This window comes from Lissotriton vulgaris, chromosome 8, assembly GCF_964263255.1.
Source record: "Lissotriton vulgaris chromosome 8, aLisVul1.2, whole genome shotgun sequence".
NCBI classification, from domain to species: domain Eukaryota; kingdom Metazoa; phylum Chordata; class Amphibia; order Caudata; family Salamandridae; genus Lissotriton; species Lissotriton vulgaris.
The window spans coordinates 546,373,447-546,393,540 of NC_141696.1; the positions used below are offsets into that span (position 1 = coordinate 546,373,447).

The 20,094-nt window shown below is 46.1% G+C and overlaps 1 protein-coding gene across 1 annotated transcript in view; it reads right to left on the minus strand.

The window, feature by feature from the left end:
• Positions 1 to 1,903: 1,903 nt before the first annotated feature.
• The window catches only part of BIVM (basic, immunoglobulin-like variable motif containing), a 219,415-nt gene continuing 201,224 nt past the window's right edge, over positions 1,904 to 20,094 (minus strand). The window contains exon 9 of the mRNA XM_086933329.1: positions 1,904 to 2,674. Within this exon, the coding sequence (XP_086789455.1) occupies positions 2,494 to 2,674 (181 nt within the window). The 3' untranslated portion in view covers positions 1,904 to 2,493. The remainder of the gene's footprint in view (positions 2,675 to 20,094) is intronic.

Consider the following 20,094-nt stretch of genomic DNA (forward strand, 5'->3'; position numbering starts at 1 on the left):
TAACTACGTTTGTGTTAAACTACCAGAGGGGAAAGCACAAGTTTATTGATTGACTTTTGTGGTTCACCCTGACCAGCTTTGAGTTCTTTGTTGGAGTGTGTCTCTCCCCTCTATCAACTAATAACCCAATTTCCTACAGTCACTGCTGCAGTCTATATGCGAGTGTACCATAGCTCAAGCAGGAGATCTGAATACTTGTGGCAGAATTAAGGTCTCTGCTTTCTGTACATGGTGCAGCTGATGTGTATCTGTAGTCATCAGTTTATTGCCAGTTAAAAGAAACTCACGTTTTTAGGTCGAGCTGACCTAGCATTCAATGCGAAAGCATTGAATGCTGTCAGCAAGACAACTAATGTTACCCGTATTTGGGAATGTGGACACGAGAGGGTGCACGAGCGTAGAGCGCAGATTTTACCTCGTGGGCGCGCACGGCGCCGTGCCCCTCTCGTGCCTCATTCCCATGCGCAAACACACTCCACACTCACGCATGCGCACATACACAGCCACACACACACACTGCATACACACACGCAGACCCACGCGCACACACACAGACACATTCGAACACACACAGACACACGAGCGTACACCCCCCTCCCCTCCCACTCACCGGGCTCTTTCGGCGTGTTCCGTGTCTCCTCTGCAGCGCTGGTCGGGCACTCACCGAGCTGTTGCTGGGGATCGGGCTCCTCTCTGCGGCAGTCTCGTCTCGTCGCGGCACCAGGGGGCAGGACTTCACTTCCGGGGCTCCCTCCAGCACCTGGGAGCCCCGCAACACTCTGGCTGTTTTGCTGTTGGCAGCCCCGGGACTCTCCTCAACTCATGGGAGCCCCGGGCTGCGGAGAGGCCGGCTTCACTTCTTCCTCGGCGGCGGCGGGCGGGACTTCCTGCCGGATTGCAGGCCCCGCCCCCATCTCGGCCAAAAGTGCCTGACTTCCGGTTTTCACGGAGCAGGGCTGCGGCGGTGATTTCTTTCGGGGGCAAGAGCGGTAGGCACCCTTGAATTAAAATATAATTATATATGCGAGGTGGGCACTCGCAAAGGACCTAAAAACGGGTCCCGTAAATAATTAGATAAAGTGCACTCGGGGCAAATGCCGGGTGGGCACCGGCCTGGTAACAAAGCGCTCTCAAGCGTACAAGCATTTGCAATGCAATAGGTCTCGCATTTATGCGAGTTTTAGCCATTTGCATTGTAAATGACAATGCCTTTTATTTATGTTTTAAAAACAAAAATAAAAGGCGTTGTTATTTGCAATGTCAATAGCTCAAACTTGCGCAAATGCGAGACCTATTGCATTGCAAATGCTTGTTGTCTATAGTGATCTCAAAGATTTTGATATTGGTGTGACTGTGGATAAAATTAAGAGGGTGGACATTTTTCAATACGTAGATGATTGATTTTGTGCTCGGACTAGCTCTTTTGTGGCTCAATTTGATTAGGGCATCATTTTATAGTTCGGAAACATGCTCTAGGTCGTCTGTTAAATGAGCATTATATTTCCTTAGCTGCTTTTGTAAGGGCTTATATTTAATGCTCTAGGTCGTCTGTTAAATGAGCATTATATTTCCTTAGCTGCTTTTGTAAGGGCTTATATGTAATTTACTGATTTGTGTTGATCGCCACATTTCTTTACAGTCTCCTCATTCGTCGCCTGCTGATTTTTACTTCACTGAAGTATGATGGATTGAATGGTTTGTCCAATCTTTTTCTGATAAAGAGAGGGGATAGATCATTGAGGAGGTCTATAGTTGTCTCCATCCCATAGCCTGTGAGGCGCTAGGGGTGTCGAATATTTAGCTTTAAGAGTGATTGTTCTCTGGCATACTGAGAGGTGGTGTAGTGGGATTTTTTTCATGGGTCTTTTCAAGTTCTTATTAGTTTGCCATTGAAATCTTTTTTGGCTTGTTAGAGGGGGTGACGGGATGAAACAGAATGGCATGATGGTCAGTCAAATCTACACTCATCTGGTCCTCTAATGTGTTGTACTTCGTGTTTGCTATAACGTTGAGAATAGTACCCATTTATGAGCCAGATAGGTTGAATAAGGTGAAGGAACTCGCAAATTCGTTTTAGTCTTTTGTTAGCTGGTTCTTTTCAATGTTCATGGGGATGTTAGAATTACAATCAGGAAACCAAAGTACCCAGAGTATTTACAACAATCAACCTATTTTATGCTATATTCAAATACCACTTTGCCTGACTTAAACGAAATAACTAAACTGTAGCAAGAAAAACATTACATACAAATCAAACATTGCGAATGTACTCGGACCCTTTTACGATTTGAAGTTTTGCATTTCACACTTCAAACATATGGTACTGTGCTGATAAAATAAAACATGAAAAATTAGTGATTCTACAATTTTCACACATTGACAATTCCATGCTTGTTTTCCACTATGACTTCACTTAGTAAGGCCTGGAAAAAACACGGTGTGAGATTTATTTTACATATACGTACCAAGCGTGTAGTGCATAACTAGGTTACCTTATACAATGAACATCCCCACGAAAATGCAAGCAAAAATTGCCTGCTGTAAGTTTGGTGTTGACTGAAAAACAACAATGCTTACCTTTTTCGTTTTACGATATTGCAGGCCCCTTTCTGTGTGTCTAATGTCAAAGAATTCTGGATTTTGCGTATTTAGGTCAGTAACAATGTCTGCCCACCTACAGAAAACAAAGGGGAGTTTTCAAAACTAGTAGTATACAGGCTACTGTCACAAAATGGCAGTTGGTAAGAATTTCTCGGAGTAACAGAAAGTTATAGTTCACCAATTAATTCCATTACGTTATATTTGATGCAACATTTTATAAGTACTTAATACTTCCATACATTCCAACGGATTATACTTAATTTCCACATTTTGAGGGAAATACTACCACTGAAGGTCATCACATTTTGTGACCACTGACTCCGCTACACATCATCACAGTTTGGTCCTTCCTGTGCCCTTCCAGTGGCAACCCTACCCACATCTCTGTAGGGTCAACAGGGAGTGGTAACATTTAGCTAGGATGCATCCGGGTCTACATGGCGAGCTATGACTACCGTTTAAAATGACTTAGTCAGGCTCATTGACTACTATAGTCAGACTACCTGACTACTATTCCATTAATATTGTCTGCTTTTAGCGGTGTTTTTCATAATTTCTTCACTTCTTGAGCTTCCCATTTGATGACTCATTTTCTTTGCCATGATTAAGGGGAAAGTGGTGTAGGGGGAAGGTCAAGCCTTGTCTCAGGTTTCAGATCCGACTAGGATCTTACTCCAAGTCCAACTGCTTTTCAACTCCTTTCTTTCCTATCCCTCAGGTGAATTTGACACAATAGGAATGAGTAGTCATGTTCTAGTAGTCTCCTTCACAAAACTCTGAATCGAAGTAGCTGCATTGCCACATTTCATCACTCAACATGTCAGGCCCCTTAAACGTACAGAAAACAACGTTTTCTAAAGATTGAAAGCAACGTTTTGTAAACTTACAAAACATTTTTCTAAACTTTCAAGATGGGCAGTCTCCACTACTGACCATGACAAGGCCAGCAAATTAAAAAAAAGTATCTGGCATTGGAGGTGGCAATGCCTATAGCGTTGGGGTGCACAGTACTGGCAACGTGGGACCAACTAGTTTTGACAATATCTAAATTCTGGTTCTATTTGCTCCAGTTAACTTATCTTGCCAGGGCTTTAAGCAAAAAGGCACTTTTTCTTATAAATTTGTTTCCTAGAATATAATGTCGTAGTTCGGAAGTCTTTGTGTAATATAATTTGTTTACTGTGTCATTCCCTGCAAGAGGCTTGGGTAATGTGAACTTGAGCAAAAGTTACTTAAACTGCAGGTTAGCAGTAAAATGTCAACATTGGCCAACGGAAGGACTATTACTAGATTCACGAATTAACCCCAAGCATGGAAACATAAGGATCATAGTAGAAGAACCCTTCCTAGAGGGCTGAAAATCAGGAGATTTGTGTGAGACAACTCAAGGAGGCAGAGTTTAGTTAAAAATCAGAATATGGATTTGGGGAGAATGAGTGGAGGAAGATCAAGGCCAAACAAATGAAGGGGTAAGGCAGGTTGAATTCTAAACAGCTTCCAAAGAAGTGCCACTCCTTCGCAGTGGTAAATGGTGAGAAGAGGCCTCAGGGCAGTCCTGCGTTGCCACACTCGAGATTGGCCAGATTTGCAGGGCGGGATTGCCTGAGTTGGCGGGAGCGGCTCCAGCTGCCTCTTCTTCCCTTGCCCAGACGCCTAGTGTGGCGAGTGGTCTGCCTAGTGTTGTGGCCATGCTAGGGGGCTGCTTCTGCTGGTCTTTTTTTGGGGAGAGGAGAGACCTGGGTGCGGGCCTAAGGGAAACATCCTTTACGACGCAACTTTTACCACGCAGTACCTTTGCAACGCAGGTTTTTCAACGCAAGTCATTACAACAACTTGCACTGGGGGGCGCTCTAGGATAGGTAATAGTTTAATTTACTATCCAAAACCTTCCCTACTATCCACGGGGACTGGAGTTGGAATAGTAAATTAAACTATTCACTATCCAGCACCCGCAACGCAAGTCGTTGTAACGACTTGCGTTGATAAACCTGCATTGTAAAGGCATGCGTGGTAAAAGCATGCGTTGTAACAACGTACATCCGGGCCTAATGCTGAATTTGCCTGCACTGTGGTACTGCGTGCCCTGGCATGCCCAGCACAGCATGTCTCCCATGTACTGCACCCATGGCTGGAAGATGGTGGCAAGTTAAGCACAATGGGCAGACTTTGATACCTGGATCACACCCAGGTCTGCTTGTGCCCCCTGGGCGCTCTTGACTAGGGAGAGACAGGAGCCATTATCTCTAAAGAGGCCCCTGCAGTTGGGGGCACCCCCGCAACTGAAGACTCTGCACTGAACCCTCGCCGCACGACATGAGTATAAGTGACAACAAACAGGCTAAGCTCTCATTTGATGCCCACCGCCACGCACGGCAGAACAGGACGATGTGGCTCTGGGACAGAGTGGGGTCTCAGGAATGTGACGAAGCAGTAGAACTTCAGGACATTCGCTCTATGCTTTTAGACCTTAAGCAAAGCATAACCACCATAGATTGTAAATTGTAAATTGATACTTGTATAGCGCACTACTCACCCGCAAGGGTCTCAAGGCGCTGGTACGAATACCGCTGTGGAACCCATCCTGGCTTTCCCTGTGAGGCGTCCACTCCTGGGCACCCCCAAGGTGGAGGCCAGGCATCCTTAGCGTTGTGGGGGCTGTTGTGGAGATTAAGCAAGCTATTGCCCAGAGTTGCAGAGTGGGACTCCATGATTGGAATAGGCACCAAGGCGAGAATTATCAGGTCAGAGAATTTTGAGCCCAAGAGGAATTGAACCCTGGTCCCGGGCTAGACCTCTGCATCAGGGTCTGCCGCTCTAATCATTGAGCCACACTTCTCCACCAAGATTGACCTCCTAGTAGATTGGTTTGATCGCTTGAAAGAAAAGGCAGACACCCATGAGGAACGTACAGGTCCGTTGAAGCACTGCACCTCTGACGTTGAGGACGTTGCCTCAACAGCTGGAGAGCAGTTACTCAGAATAGAGAAAGTCCCTGAGGTCACAAGGAACAAGAGTGATGATTCCCGTTCTGGTTTGTCAGTTTCTTTGGATATGTGACGGAGGGGAGCTAAGGTTCAGCTTGATTGGTGAGCCAAAGTGAGAGGATGCGGGAGAGTTATTAGGTTATTTAATGTTTTACATTTACACCGCCATATTTTAGGCATGCCACACAGACCCACACCATCGCTGCCACATCTGCTGAGCAGAAGGTTGCTATCCTGCATGATTACTGCCCCTCTGATCATTGATGGCTCCAATTAGATGTCTGATCTGGAATATCAGCGGGCTTAATGGTCAACATAATGCCAGATAGGTGCTAGCTTATCTGAATAGACATCGTATAGACATTGGGATGGATCGTAGATCTCACACTTCTACCTCTTCTAGTTATGCATCTGGGTGCTAATCCGTAAGGGGCTCCCGTAGAGCACGCAATGCGTACTTTGTGACACACAGGACATGTTCGCTATTCTGACTGGCGTAGTACATCAAATATCATAAGGAGGGGGAGAAGGAATCTGTAATCCTTTAGGTTTCCTTAGGTTCAATATCATATAATCAAAGGGGGAAGGATCACTTGTCCTGCATAACTAGGGTATGCCGGTTCGTTCTTGCTAGTCCCAATAAAAACCCTCTTGCACGTGATTACGGTGGTTAAGTAAGCGGTATATCTTGATTCTCCGCTTTCCCTTTCACGTGTGTGCATAATCATAGGGTTCTATTGTTATGCACCCTCCAACTGGAGGTGTTACCCTAAGTTAAGAGCAGTAGTGACCAGTGATGTGGTTGTGAAAAGTGAGGTGGGTAGGTTAAAAATCCCTTCTGCGAGGATTCATGAATTTTATTACTCTGGATTCGGAGATATTAAAATCAATATGAGTAAATGAGAGTGATTATGACTCTCTCACAAAGTGATATGTGAAGTAGGTCGACATGTTTCAGCCCTCTTTAGCCGGTAGGTCAATTGGGCTTTCTTCAGGACCAAGGTGTAGATAGTGCAGGGACCAAGGGCGTCCCTAAAACTTGTACGCAATCTAGGTACTTCCTTAAGTGCCATTCCTTGTTTAGGAGATTTTTGATTAGACTCCTTGAGGTCGCTCAGTACCTGTAGATATAAATAGACAAACTAGACAATAAGGTAGGGGAGGTGGGTTTAAATAGAACTAGTTGACTGGAGTATTATGCTAGGAACATATAGAACGCAAGTTATAGCTTAACAATTCAAAACAATACTTCAATAGACCGTCTCTAGTTCATGTTCAGGGTCAACTCTCTCTCTACAATGGTTATCAAACTCTTTTCTGTTGGTCTTAAGGGTGAGCGACGTCTTATTAAATTCGTCTCCCTTTGTTAATGCACACATTTAAATAGGTATTCCTTTTGGAGTCAATATTTGGGATAATCACTCTTGCAAAAGTAGACTTATGGTTCTATGTAAGTTTAACCATAGGGGTAATAACATTATGATGACAACCGCTTTATGACTACTACTGTTTTGCCTTATTTATTCACTTGTTCGTTCTGTTTAGAATTACCAGGCCGCCGGTGTTAAGAATAGGTGTTTTTCGTAGCGTTTCTCTCTCAAGTGCATTTTGGGTTATTAACTGTGTGTTGTAGTACATGGCAACCCACTGATCATGATTTCAATCTATGACCCGAAAGCAGATGTAGTAAAGTAGGTTCTGCTTCTATGGTTTCCCACACTTTTTGCCTGGTGCGAAGTTGTATTTTACTATTCTGACTGGGATCCTGCTAATCAGGACCCCAGTCTATCTGCTTTCTCCCTAAATTGTTGTGTTCAGTAATGAGGTACATCCCAGATTGGATACTTGGGTACCCTTATAAGTCCCTAGTATATGGTACAAAGGTACCAAGGGCATGTCCCTTGTGTGAGAAGTTGGCCTGGTAAATGATGCCCACTAATTAAAGGGGGCAAGTTGCACCAGTCCAAATGACCCTTATGATGTATGAGGTCAAACATAACCTTTAGAAAGCTATCCTAGCTGTGCAGAGCAGCCTTCAGGCTTAATCTTTATGGAATGTAAAGCAGCTTGTTTTACCAGAATATCACCTCCTGAATTAATTAAATAAAGGAGAACCATACAGTAGTTATATAAAATATGTATTTATTAATATAACCCTCTCCACTATCCTCTACATGAGGATCAAACACAAAGTACACAATACAAGATCAATAGAACAGTTGTAAGTAGCACAATACACAGTGGGCGCAAAGGGGTTACCAAACCATAAACTAAAATGATGCTATAACTGTCATGACTGGGACCAAGACAAGGTCTGGAGCACGTAGAATTGCTGGGACCCCAAGGAACCATCCAAGATGAGTAGATAGGGACCTCACGGAGGCCGGGTGCAGTGTGCTAACACGACCACGGGCTCCGTACAATTCTATGGGGAAGTCGCGGTTGCAATTTTAAAGTTTAAGGGCCTTTCTAGGAGGACTTCGAGCAAACCATTTTAAACTTAAGAGGTTGGAGAGCCACCCCACCCGTGGATACCATAGTACCTGAGCTACCTAGCCAAGAGGAGCCGGGTGCAAAGGTCTGAAGTGGTATCGGATACAGATGTCATTCTCGAAGGAGGGCTGTGAAGAAGTACTGCTGCCGTGAAGATGAAAAGGATCCAGTGGAATCGAAGCCTGGATTCTGTAAGAAAGGGACCTGAAAGCAGAGGGTACGGAGTCTGTGTCACTTCAGAGTGACCAGGGGCTCGGTAGACGAATGCCCACCGATGTCGGGTGCTTCAGGTGTGAAGAAGGGATTCGTGACTCTGCAGCCGCGAAGACCAACAGACATCAAAGATGACCAGGAGCCAGATGCGAGCTGTCCCACGAAGGATGTCGAGTGCTGACGGGTCGGTGTCTGGCTGGAGCACCTACAAGCATTGGCAAAAGCAACCTACGCAGCAAGGTCAAGCAGCTTATAGTGTGGACCAGCAAGGTCCAGGTGACGCACCAAGCAATGGGGAGTCAGGGCATGTCTGGAGCAACCAGGAAAGCCCAACAGAAATCAAGATGACCCTCACGAGGACCCACGGGCCGAATGACCAGAAATCGCGAGGGGACCTCGAACAAGATTGCAAAGTACCAGTCCACGGAGCTCTTGGTACGAGGAGGCCGGAGTTCTTTGGTGCAAATACTGCTCAGGGTCAGGACTACATGGAGGCAATACACAAGCTCAGGAATCGCCAACAAGCATATGCAACTGTAAATGGATGTGGTGCACAGGGGTTCGGGTTATGCAGTCCCCAGAAGGGATACTGACCTCAAACTAGCTGAGAGGGCAGATCAACCTTAGGGACCTTCGTAACCCACCTCCCGTGTTGCTAAAATCTTCAGAGTCCGCAGGAGCTCAGGAGCAGCAGACCGGTCAGTTGTGTTGAGGGGCCTGCAAATGCAGGGGAGTGACTTCTTCACCCCTAGGGAGATTCTTCACTTGTCCTTAGCGCACCACAGTCCTGCACAGAGCCTGTATGGAGCAAGGGCACAGACAAAGCTTTGGAGGGAGAGGGGGACGAAGTCGGGCCCAGTCAAAGACCAGCAAAGTCCAGAGTGTCTAGACGATCGAAGGTCAGTGGTTTCTTCTTGTAGAATATTGTCCATGTAAAATCTAAAGTCTAAGCCCTTTTGTATCCACTGGAGAGGGTTGGACAGATTCTGGGGACCCTCGTTGGGGAGGAGCAGGACAGAGGGAAGGTTACTCCCATGCCCTCTCTCCAGTTTCACACCAGAGCAGGAGCCAAAGGCTCCCAGAACTGGTTTGAACTGGACTATGCACAAAGACACCAAATGTGCCCCAGGTGCAGACTTTCAGGCACTCTCAGAGTGCACCCACCCAGAGCCAATACTGTAAATCCTGTCTGGGTGGTGGTCACACTTCCCTGTGACAGGATGCCTATTGTGCTGCCTTCCTCTGCTCGAGCTTGACTCAGCAGCAGGAGGGCAGAAATGTGTCTCTGGTCGGCAACATCCATTTTGTGCTGTCCGGGTCGAGAAGGCTGGCACCAGGTAGACCAGTGACCTCACGAAGCTCGCTTCAGAAGGGTGGAATCATACCTCCCACACCCATTACTGGTGTGGGAGGTATGATTCCAAGGTGTTTTATTCCAAACACAATAGGTTTCTATGCAGCCGTTTTTGAGATAGCATTTGTTACAGACAACCCGGGAGAATGGTCTGTGAAGGCTGAGGGGCTCTGCTCATGCAGGGGCACCCTCTCACATAAAACTCAGCACTCTGCCTTCAGGATTGATAAGGCCTGCTATAGGGGTGACTTATAGGTTTTAAGTGTAGTGACCTATAGATATAGTAAACTTATATCTAAAGTAAGTGGTGCAAGCACCAGTTTGCACAGGCTTCAGTAGCAGACTGTTGTATTTCACATGTATATAATGTGTGTATCTCTTTAAGTAGGTTCTGCCTTTAGTTGCTTTACAAACCTTGTACTGCAATCTGTTGCTAAGGGTTAAGGGTTCTAGATTCCATACTGTATTACTACTGGACCTGTCCTGCTGAGCAGATGCTGTACTGTGTTCCTCTGCTACAATAAATCTACTTTCACCATTTTACTGGACTGGATTACTACAAAATTGGCGACGATTTCATTGGTTTGCTACATTTGGGAACACAGGAGCAACCAAAGGATTATAACCTGCGCTGCATGATTTTCATCATTTTCATGGACTTTGATGTAAAGTATATTTTTCTTTTCTCATTATTCTACTTCCACTACGTTTGGAATACTGGCTTGGCTTTCACCTCATTTTACCATCTCTACAAACTATTTTTGCGATTTTTATTGATTTCATCTTCTCACCTGATTTCTTTCTCACTCGAAAAAAACCTTGGAAAAAGCTCACGTTTTACAGAGACAATTGAAATCCCACACGGGTACCTCGCTGTGTCTTTCCGACATTGTGTGACCTTTTTTATGAGTTTGGTAACCAATATTAGCCTTCACATCCACTGTTTGCTTACTTTTGAACTGCTGCCTTGCTCTCTCGGCAACTGCTTCTCCTCGCGCTCTTCAACTGCCTGCACGCCATTGTTTTGCCTCACGCGCGACACTCTTCCAGGTACTAATCTCGATGGTAGTACGTGTGCGCTTGACGTCATCGCGCACACGTCGACGCCATTTTGTTTACCGGTTGCTTAGCAACGAAGCTCCGGACGATTTTCATCGCATTTTAACGCGCAAGGAGCAAAACTCTTCGTTTTTCAACATAAAAGGATCAACTCTTCATCTAATATTTTCTAAGCCAACTTTCCAACAGGTTTGACTGTTATTTCTATGTTATTTATTCTCGATTTTACAAAAATTTTATTTTATAATTCATGTACATTTGCTATATTTAATTTCTATATTCATAAACTTGAACAGTAATATCAAACATGCAGTTTGATCCTCCCCCAAAGTTTCTACAAAACAAAGGAGAGCCTCCCATCCCTTGGATTCGTTGGAAAGAAGAATTTTTGACATTCTTAAAAGCTATAGATGGGGAGAGATTTTCACAAGAGAGAAAAAAAAACATTTTGTTGCATTCTTTAGGTTCTGAAGGTCAGGTGGTATTCAGAACACTTCCTCTACATGATGGAGGAGGAGATAGAAATGTGTTTGATGATGCAATGACTCGTCTTGAAGCTAGATTTAAACCTACCTTTAGTGTGGCTTTGAATCGCTATAAGTTTTATACTAGGGCTCAAGAAGAGTCTGAAACCTTTGATGATTTTTTAACAGCCTTACGTTATTTATCTACTAACTGTAACTTTGGTCCTATCTCTGACGAGATGATCAGAGATCAAATCATAGTTCATACCAAAAGCAAGAAAATCCAAGAAAAACTATGGATTATGGGAGATCCGGATTTAAAAGATGTTATTGTTACAGCTAAAGCTATTGAACAATCAGACAAATGGATAAAGTGTTTGGATAAGAAGGACAAAGACGGTTCCTCCGAAGTATGTGCTGTTAAATCTGATGTCTCTTCTGCATCAGCTTCCAACAACGTACAACGTACCAATAATTCTTTTCAACGTTCTTACAAAAAGAATGACAAATTTTTCCATTGTTTTAGATGTGGTAGTACTAGTCATGCTGCTTCTTTTCCTAAATGTCCTGCTATCGGGAAAGAATGCAACAAGTGTGGTAGACAAGGACATTTCAGCAGTGTATGCAAGACTACTATGGGAAACAATACTGTTTCTGGAAATATTAATAGAAATAGAGTTTCTTTTGTCACTGACTCTGTGCAAGAAGTTGATGTTCCTGGCAAAGATAATGGAAATGATTGTGAAAGAGGCATAGTTGTTTCCATTGTTGATGCCAATGAACAAGAGTTGATTCACCTTAAACAACCTGAGTGCATAGTACATGTTTTAGGTGTGGATCTTAAGTTAATGGCCGATTCAGGGTCACCTTGGACGATTATTACTAAACAATATTTCACTGAAATGTTTGAAGGTATTGTCAATTTTACAGACCTTAAAGTTTCTGATATAATTGCCAAAACTTTTGATGAGTCTGTCATCCCAATGGAAGGATATTTGGGAGTAGACATGCTTTTTAGAGGTCGAATGAGGTTTGTTAAGTTATACATTGCTACAAAGGGAGTGAATGTGCTTGGATGGAGGGATCAATGGAGTTTCGGTATTACTCTCAATCCCAGGAAATTAGATCCTATTGTCATGATTGATGATTGCGTAAAAGAAACTCATTCTGTTAAAACTATAACTGGTACTGAGGCATGGATAAATGAGATCATTAACTTATTTCCTAAGGTTTTTTCAAAGGAATTAGGAAAACTGCATAACTTTCAACACTTGATCAGACTCAAAAAGGGAACCATTCCTGTTACACAAAGGTTAAGAAATGTTCCTATAAATGTCAGAGATGATCTTAAAATACTTTTGAAAAACTTAATTGATGATGACATGATTGAAGAAGTTGAGTCTTCTGAATGGGTTTCGCCTATCGTTTTAGCCCGAAAATCTGATCAAAGTCTCAGGCTATGTGTAGATTTGAGAGCTCTCAATTCTAATATCATAGTGGACTGCCATCCCCTACCTAATATAAATGAGGTTGTATGTATGTTAGAGGGAGCGAAAGTTTTTTCCACATTTGATTTACGATCAGCATATCACCAAATTGTGTTAGCAGATGAATCCAAGCAGATGACAGCTTTTCTCACTCCTGAGGGTTTATTTCAGTATAAGAGAATGCCCTTTGGGTTGGCCTCTGCGGCATCAGTTTTCCAACGTACAATGCATCATATTTTTAAGGACCTCTACAAGTTTGTGAGGTGTTTTCAAGATGACATTTTGGTGTTTTCTCCCGATAATGCATCTCACAAGGAACATGTCATGGAGGTCTGTAAAAGGCTGGGAATGCATGGTCTCACTCTAAAGGACAACAAGTGCAAAATGTTCTGTGAATCTGTGGAATATCTTGGACACACTCTTACTGGTAATGGTGTTGTCCCCAAGAAATGTTTAGTTGAAGCTATAGTTAAAGCACCATGTCCTGACAATAAGGAAAAATTGCTCTCTTTTAATGGCTTGTGCGAATACTATAGCAAGTTTATTAAAGGGTTTGCAACTAAAATGGAACCCTTGAGGGAATTGACAAGACAGAAGGTAGAGTTTTACTGGGGTGAGAAACAGGAGTCTGCTTTTCAAATTATTAAGCATGAGATTGCCAATGCTCCTACCTTGAAACCGTTCTGCGTCAATAAGCTGTGTGTGGTTACTGTGGATGCCAGTGAGTATGGGCTAGGAGGGGTTCTGTCACAAAAGTGTGGGAACGATGAGTGGTGTGTAGCGTTTGCTTCCCGGACTTTGAGTGAAACAGAAAGGAAGTATTCTGTCATTGAGAAAGAGCTTTTGGGATGTGTCTGGGGAATAGAACATTACCGGAATTTTTTATGGGGTAGTCGTTTTCTATTGAAAACGGACCATAAACCGCTAGTCTCCATACTTTCCCCTGGTGGTGGTCGGAACGCCACAGCACGGATTGCTAGATTGATGTCTCGTTTGCAAGAGTATCATTTTGATGTAGAGTATTTTCCTGGAAGGAGCAATGTTACAACCGACTGTCTTTCAAGGCTTCCCTGTGACTCAAATGTACTGCAGATGATAAGGAAGAAGAGGATGTTGATTTTGTTGCTTCTTTAAAGGATTTTCTAGGAGATGAATTTTCTTCCATTTCAGAATCTTTTTGGGATAATGCTGTTACACGTGACAAGAATTGGAGTACTCTTAAAGATTATATCTTGAAAGGTTGGCCTAGTGGCAATATGGTACCTCCAGAGTTGAAGTCTTTTCATCAGGTTCTTAGTGAATTGGAAGTTGATAATGATCTGGTTTTTAAAAGCGGAAAATGTGTACCTCCTGAGGATATGCAAGAGGAAATTATCAGGCTTGCCCATGAGTGTCATTTGGGAATGTCATCCATGAAGAGATTAGTGAGAACTAGTTTTTGGTGGCCAGGAATGGATAAAATGATTGACAGAGTGGTTTGTGAATGTTCTATATGTGTCAACAGTGACAAAATGTTGAAGACCTACCCTGCTCCACTCATACCTATTTCCTGGCCAGAGAATCCTTGGAGGAAGCTAGCACTTGATATTTCTGGTCCTTTCAATTGTCTACCTCAAGACGCCCGTTTTGCGTTGGTGTTGATAGACTACCATTCAAAATGGCCTGAGGTTAGATTTGTGTCTTCTGCTTCTTCGCAGGTCATTGTTGAATTTCTTAGAGAAGTATTTGCAAGAGAAGGTAGTCCAGAGGTTCTGATTACCGATAATGGAGTACAATTGATTTCTACTGAAGTAGAGGATTATCTTAGGTCTTGTGGGATTAAACACATCACTACACCTCTTTACGAACCACAAGGTAATGGACAGGTAGAAAGGTTTAATCGCGTCTTGAAAGATTCAGTTGAATGGGCAAGAAAGACTCCCAATGTGTGGAAAAAAGTTATCAGAGAAAGGTTATGGTTGTACAGAATAACTCCTCACTCAGTTACTGAGCTTAGTCCCTTCCGTTTATTGAGAGGGAGGGAACCGGTGTCAAAATTGTGTCCGTGGTGGATGAAAGAGAAGTTTAGTTCTTCTGCTATTTCTTCTCCTGTTGACATGCGAAGCACTTCTCTGAGAGTCAAACATCATCAGGAGAAAATGAAGGAATACCATGATTCTAAGTACAATGTGAGAGTTCCTGATTTTGTAGTGGGAGATTTTGTCAGGATACGTAAACCTGGGTTTTTGATTAAGGGGGTTTCTAAATTTGGGCCTGTTCGTAAAGTTGTAAAAGTTAACACCAACAGCATTGTAACTAATGATGGCAAAGTCTGGAATGTTAGACGAGTTGTTAAATGTTCTAATTTTCACACTCCTGGTTTTGACAATGTTAAGCCACCTATAAAGAATGATTCTGTTTCTTCTAGGGTTAAAACTAATAAGAGAAGTGTCAATGTACCACTTAGATTTAGAGATTGATTTAGTACTGTGTGTCTTTCACATTTAGATTGCTTATATAAAAGTGTTTGCTTTTTGCATTTTACATTTAGTTTCTTCTTGTTTTCTTTGTCTTCTTCCTGTTTTATCATTTTTCTTTCTTCTCTCTTTCTTTATGCTTCTTTCTTTCTTTCCTTCTTTTCTTTTCTTTTTAGGGATAAGATGTGTTGTATTTCACATGTATATAATGTGTGTATCTCTTTAAGTAGGTTCTGCCTTTAGTTGCTTTACAAACCTTGTACTGCAATCTGTTGCTAAGGGTTAAGGGTTCTAGATTCCATACTGTATTACTACTGGACCTGCCCTGCTGAGCAGATGCTGTACTGTGTTCCTCTGCTACAATAAATCTACTTTCACCATTTTACTGGACTGGATTACTACAAAAACCTATAGTTCCATTCTGCATGGCCTCTCGTGGGTGGCATAATACATGCTTCAGCCCATGAGAGACCTCTGGGGTAACTATGCCCTGGGTACATGGGTACCATATACTAGGGACTTATAAGGGTACCCCAGTATCCAATCTGGAGTGTACCAAAGTGCTTGCATGTCAATTTAAAGGCGAAAGCAGATAGACTGGGATCCTGATTAGCAGGATCCCTGTCAAACAGTGCAACATCAAGCAAAAAGTGGGGGTAACCATAAGAAGTAGATCCTACTTTATTACACCTCGTACCAGTCTTCCAGACCCAGACAGCACAAAATGATTGCTGTCGACCAGAGATACAATTCTGCCCTCCTGCTTCAGAGCCAAGCTCAAGTAGGGAAGGCAGAACAATAGGCATCCTGTCACAGAGAGGTGTGACCACCTCCCAGACATGATTTGGTGTATTGGGAAAGGGTGGGCGCGCTAGCCAGCGCCACTCAGTCTTAATGAGGGGCACATTTGGTGTCCCCAACCATACTCCAGTTCAAACAGTCTCCCTCTGGAGCAAAACTGGACAAAGGACATGGGAGTAACATCCCCCCTGTCCAGACCCTCCCCTGGGAGGGTCCACTGAATCATCCCAACCCTTCCCTAGGGTACTTAAGGGCTTACCTTGGTGTAGGTCCCTAGATTTGTCGTGGGCTGAGAATCAGATCAGACACCCCTTCTTCCTCTACCGTCTGGGCACTTTGGACTTCGCTAGACTTCGTTTGGGCTCTACTTAGTCCCCCTTTCAGTTTGCTGCATCGTCTGTGCCTGTACAGCATACAGGAACCTTCCAAGGCCTATGGGCATCAAAGACACCTGAAGGAATCTCCCTTGGAGTGAAGGAGTCACTACCCTGCATTCGCAGGCACCGCAACTAAGTCGACGGGTCTTCTGATCCTGAGCTCCTCCAGACTCCAAAAGGTTCTGTAACACAAGTGGTGGTTTTTCACAGCTCCCGAGGCCTGCCCTCTCACCAAGTTTGAGGCCAGTATCCCTCGTGGGAGTTGCAATAACTGAACCTCTGTGCACCGAGTCAACCTGCAGTTGCAAAGGCGTGTTGGCTTCCTTCCAAGTAGATCCTCGGGCTCCAAGTAGCCCCAACCTCTAGCATCTCCAGTGACCAGAATCTTCAGCCACACTGCATTGTGTGCATCGTGGCCTGCTTCTTTTGGTGATCCTCTCGCCACTCCAGTGCCTCTGGTCCACTTGAGGGTCACACTTGCTTCTTTATGACTCCCCTGAGTGTTCGGACCTGCCCTGACTCCCCTGCTTTTGGTGAGTCTCCTCAACCTTGCTGGTCCCAATGTTGTTCCTTCTTTGATCCCTGCGTTGGTTGCATTTCCCAAGGCTTGTTGGTGCTCCAGCCGGACACCAACCCCTCAGTACTCTGCATCCTTCGTAGGACAGCTTGTGTACTGCTCCTGGTCCTCCTCAGCATTGCCTGGTCCTCACAGCTGCAAAGTCAAGTTCATCGTCATCCATCGTGCAACACCCAACATCGGAGGGCATTCGTCTTCCATGTCACCTGGTCACTACGGAGTGACATAGACTCTGTCCCCTCTGCTTGTAGGTACCTCTTAGCCTAGAATCCACCTTCGGATTGCACCCAACACTTTTTTCTTCAGCTGCACTTTCCTGAAGTCCTCCATTGGGTTCGACTGCGAGTTCCAACACCACTTCATCGTATGCACCCGGCTTCCCTGGTGTAGGCGACGTGGGTACTAGGGTATCCACGGGTGGGGGGGGGGGGCTCTCCAACCTTCTGTCTTCTACAGGGTTTATTCAGGATCCGCTGGGAAGGGTCCTTAATCTATAATAATCCAACTGCGACTTACACGTAGAGTTGTACGGAGCAGGGGGTCGTGTTCCCACACTGCACACACTCTCCATGGGTTTCCTATCTACTCACCTTGGGTGGTTCCTTCGGTCCCCAGCACTTTTATGTCCTCTCGACGTTGTCTTGACCTGAGCAGTTGTCCTTATACCACTTTCTTAGCATATGGTTTGGTTCCCTCCGGGGTCCACTGTGTATTTTGTGCTAGTTACTGAGTTTCTTTGCAAAAGTATTTTGTGCATTGTGCATTTCTGTGGGTACGAGATATTTCTATGTGTTTTAGTATTATATAATAAATACATATTTTTATAAGTACTTTGTGTGGTTCTTTTTCACTTAAATCTATACTATAAGATTGCATTCTGGTAAAACAAGCTGCTTTTGGGGGAGATGGCGACGGAGTGAAACGTCTTTTTGAGTCCCTCCGGTGCCGAGCCCAGCTTAGCCTTGTTCAGCACAACTAGCGGCATAATCCACGTTCCCACGTGGACGGCTTCGGCTCCCTGGAGTGTGGGGATCAGCTCCGGTGTCACGAGCGAGTCATTTGGAGTGCTGGAAGTGGTCCCAGGAGCGGCGACGCTACGCGGCCCTGTCATCCTCTGCCTTGCGTGGTGGAGGGGCTGGACTTCAGGGTCCCGTACGCGGCTGTACGGCGCGGACCCTGCGGAGGAGCGGAGGCGGATCCGGCTTTCGCGGCCCCTGCTCTGTTGACTGCCGGGACTGCTGTTGAGGAGCCAGAGAGGCGGGACCTCGCTTGAAGACGGGAGCGGCGGCCGCTGCGTGTCCTCCAGCGTTGAGGGCCGGTTGGGTCCTGCGGAGCGAAGGCGCATTGCCCCCCCTCCCCCTGCTCTTCCCCGACTACTCCAGTGGGGCGGCTATCCCGGGTGACGTCCCCCCGCGGCGGTGACCTCCGTGGCGGAGTGGTGGGACCCCGCAACGGATCTAGGCCCAGCGGCATCTGCAACTTGGGCCGTGGCGCCATGAGAGCTACAGGCCTGTGATTCCCCGGCCTTGCGTCGCGGAAGGGCCCGGCCTTCCAGCACTGCGGAGGAGAGGGGCAGAGGCAGCTGCGGAGTAGTGCCTGGGGGAGCCTATGAACTTTGAGCCTCGGTTTGCCTACTGCCGGGGGGGGCTGTACTACGTTGGCTGTGCGGGGAGGCTACACAGTGCGGGGCCTGCTGAGGCTGGAGAGTGGGCACTACCAGCCCGGTCCTAAGAGCGAAGCACACTGTACGGCCGCACGGTCTCTTCCCCCCACCCTGCTTTGACCAGCCTAGACGGATGTAGCTGCCTGGCACCCAGGAGGGTCTCACAGGGGGTCCGCTGCGCCTTCTTACAGTGGCTGCTGCTGAAGGATTGTGGAGTCGCGCTGCCACGCCGGTGGGCCCACCAAGAGAGGACTAACAAGTAAGATCTGGTGGCTCTGCACCGTGGGGAGCACCTGCATTTGGCGTCGACAGGCGGTGGCGGATCATTGGGGTGCCAGTCGTGCCGCCGGGTGAACGACCGGCCTGAGGTTGGGGGAACATCGCATCCAGATTAGGAGGTGCCACGATGTCCAACGCATCGCGCAAAGGGAAACCTGGGAAAGATGGCGCAGCAAAATCTTCTCAGCAACCGGCGTCCCCTGGACCCAGCGCATCGCCCAAGAAATCGGACGATGAGGCACCAGCGACCAAAGCCTTTATGGCGGAGCTCTTTGCTTCCATTAAGGAAGATATCTCGGAACTTCGCGCCCAGCTTGCGTCGGACCTCCGCGAAGTGCGAAGAGATGTGGACGGTATTGGAGAGAGGGTGGCTACCCTGGAAGATCACGACTTAAGTATGGCGAACGACGTCCACCAGCTACAGCAAGACATCATCCGGCTCACGGAGCAAAACCTGGACCTCCAGGCCCACACGGAGGACCTGGAAAACCGTTCCCGCCGGAATAACATCCGCATCGGCGCTGTACCATGGGAGGGTGAAGCGGGAGATCTGCAGGGATATGTCCAGGCCCTTTTCCTGCAGGTGTTGGGTGACGATGATGTTCAGGAAATCAGAATGGACAGGGTACATAGGGTTGGTCTTCCTAGGAGAGGGGGGCCGCCCCGGACATTTTAGTCTGTGTTCATGATTTTCAGCTTAAAGAACGCATCTTACGGAAGGCACGGACCATCTCATCACTGCAATTCAGGGAGCACCATCCGCAGCTCTATCAGGACCTGGCAGCTTCGACCCTTCAGAAAAGGCGGGAGTTTCGTCCAGTGACCACCTTCCTCCGGGAACGCGGCATTTCCTATTCGTGGGGTCATCCCTTCCGAATCATCTTCAGGTGGGAGAACAGGCTGGCGCAGATCCGCTCTCTCCAAGTGGCGAAGGATCTTCTGGGTCTGGACGACGTGGCCCCCTCGCAGGGAGCTGGCGGCTCGCCGCCGCGGAGGCGTAGACGTTCCTTGTCATGGCAGAGAGTGGGCCCGGATATAGACAGTCGGCGACCTGACCGTTCAGCTAGCTTGCTGGAGAGGGGAGATGCTGTGGCTTCGGTGGCCTCGGCTACTTTGGCGTCTTCCCAGCAAAGCTCAGGAGCTGCTTGATCTTTCAGCCGCCAGCTGGTAGGTGCCGGAGGGGCACATGAATTCAGGTACCGTGGGTTTGATTGTACTTTTGGAGAAGACACCCCGGTCCGTGGTCTCTGGGGGTCCTGACACTGGTCTCCCGGCCCCGTCCCAGG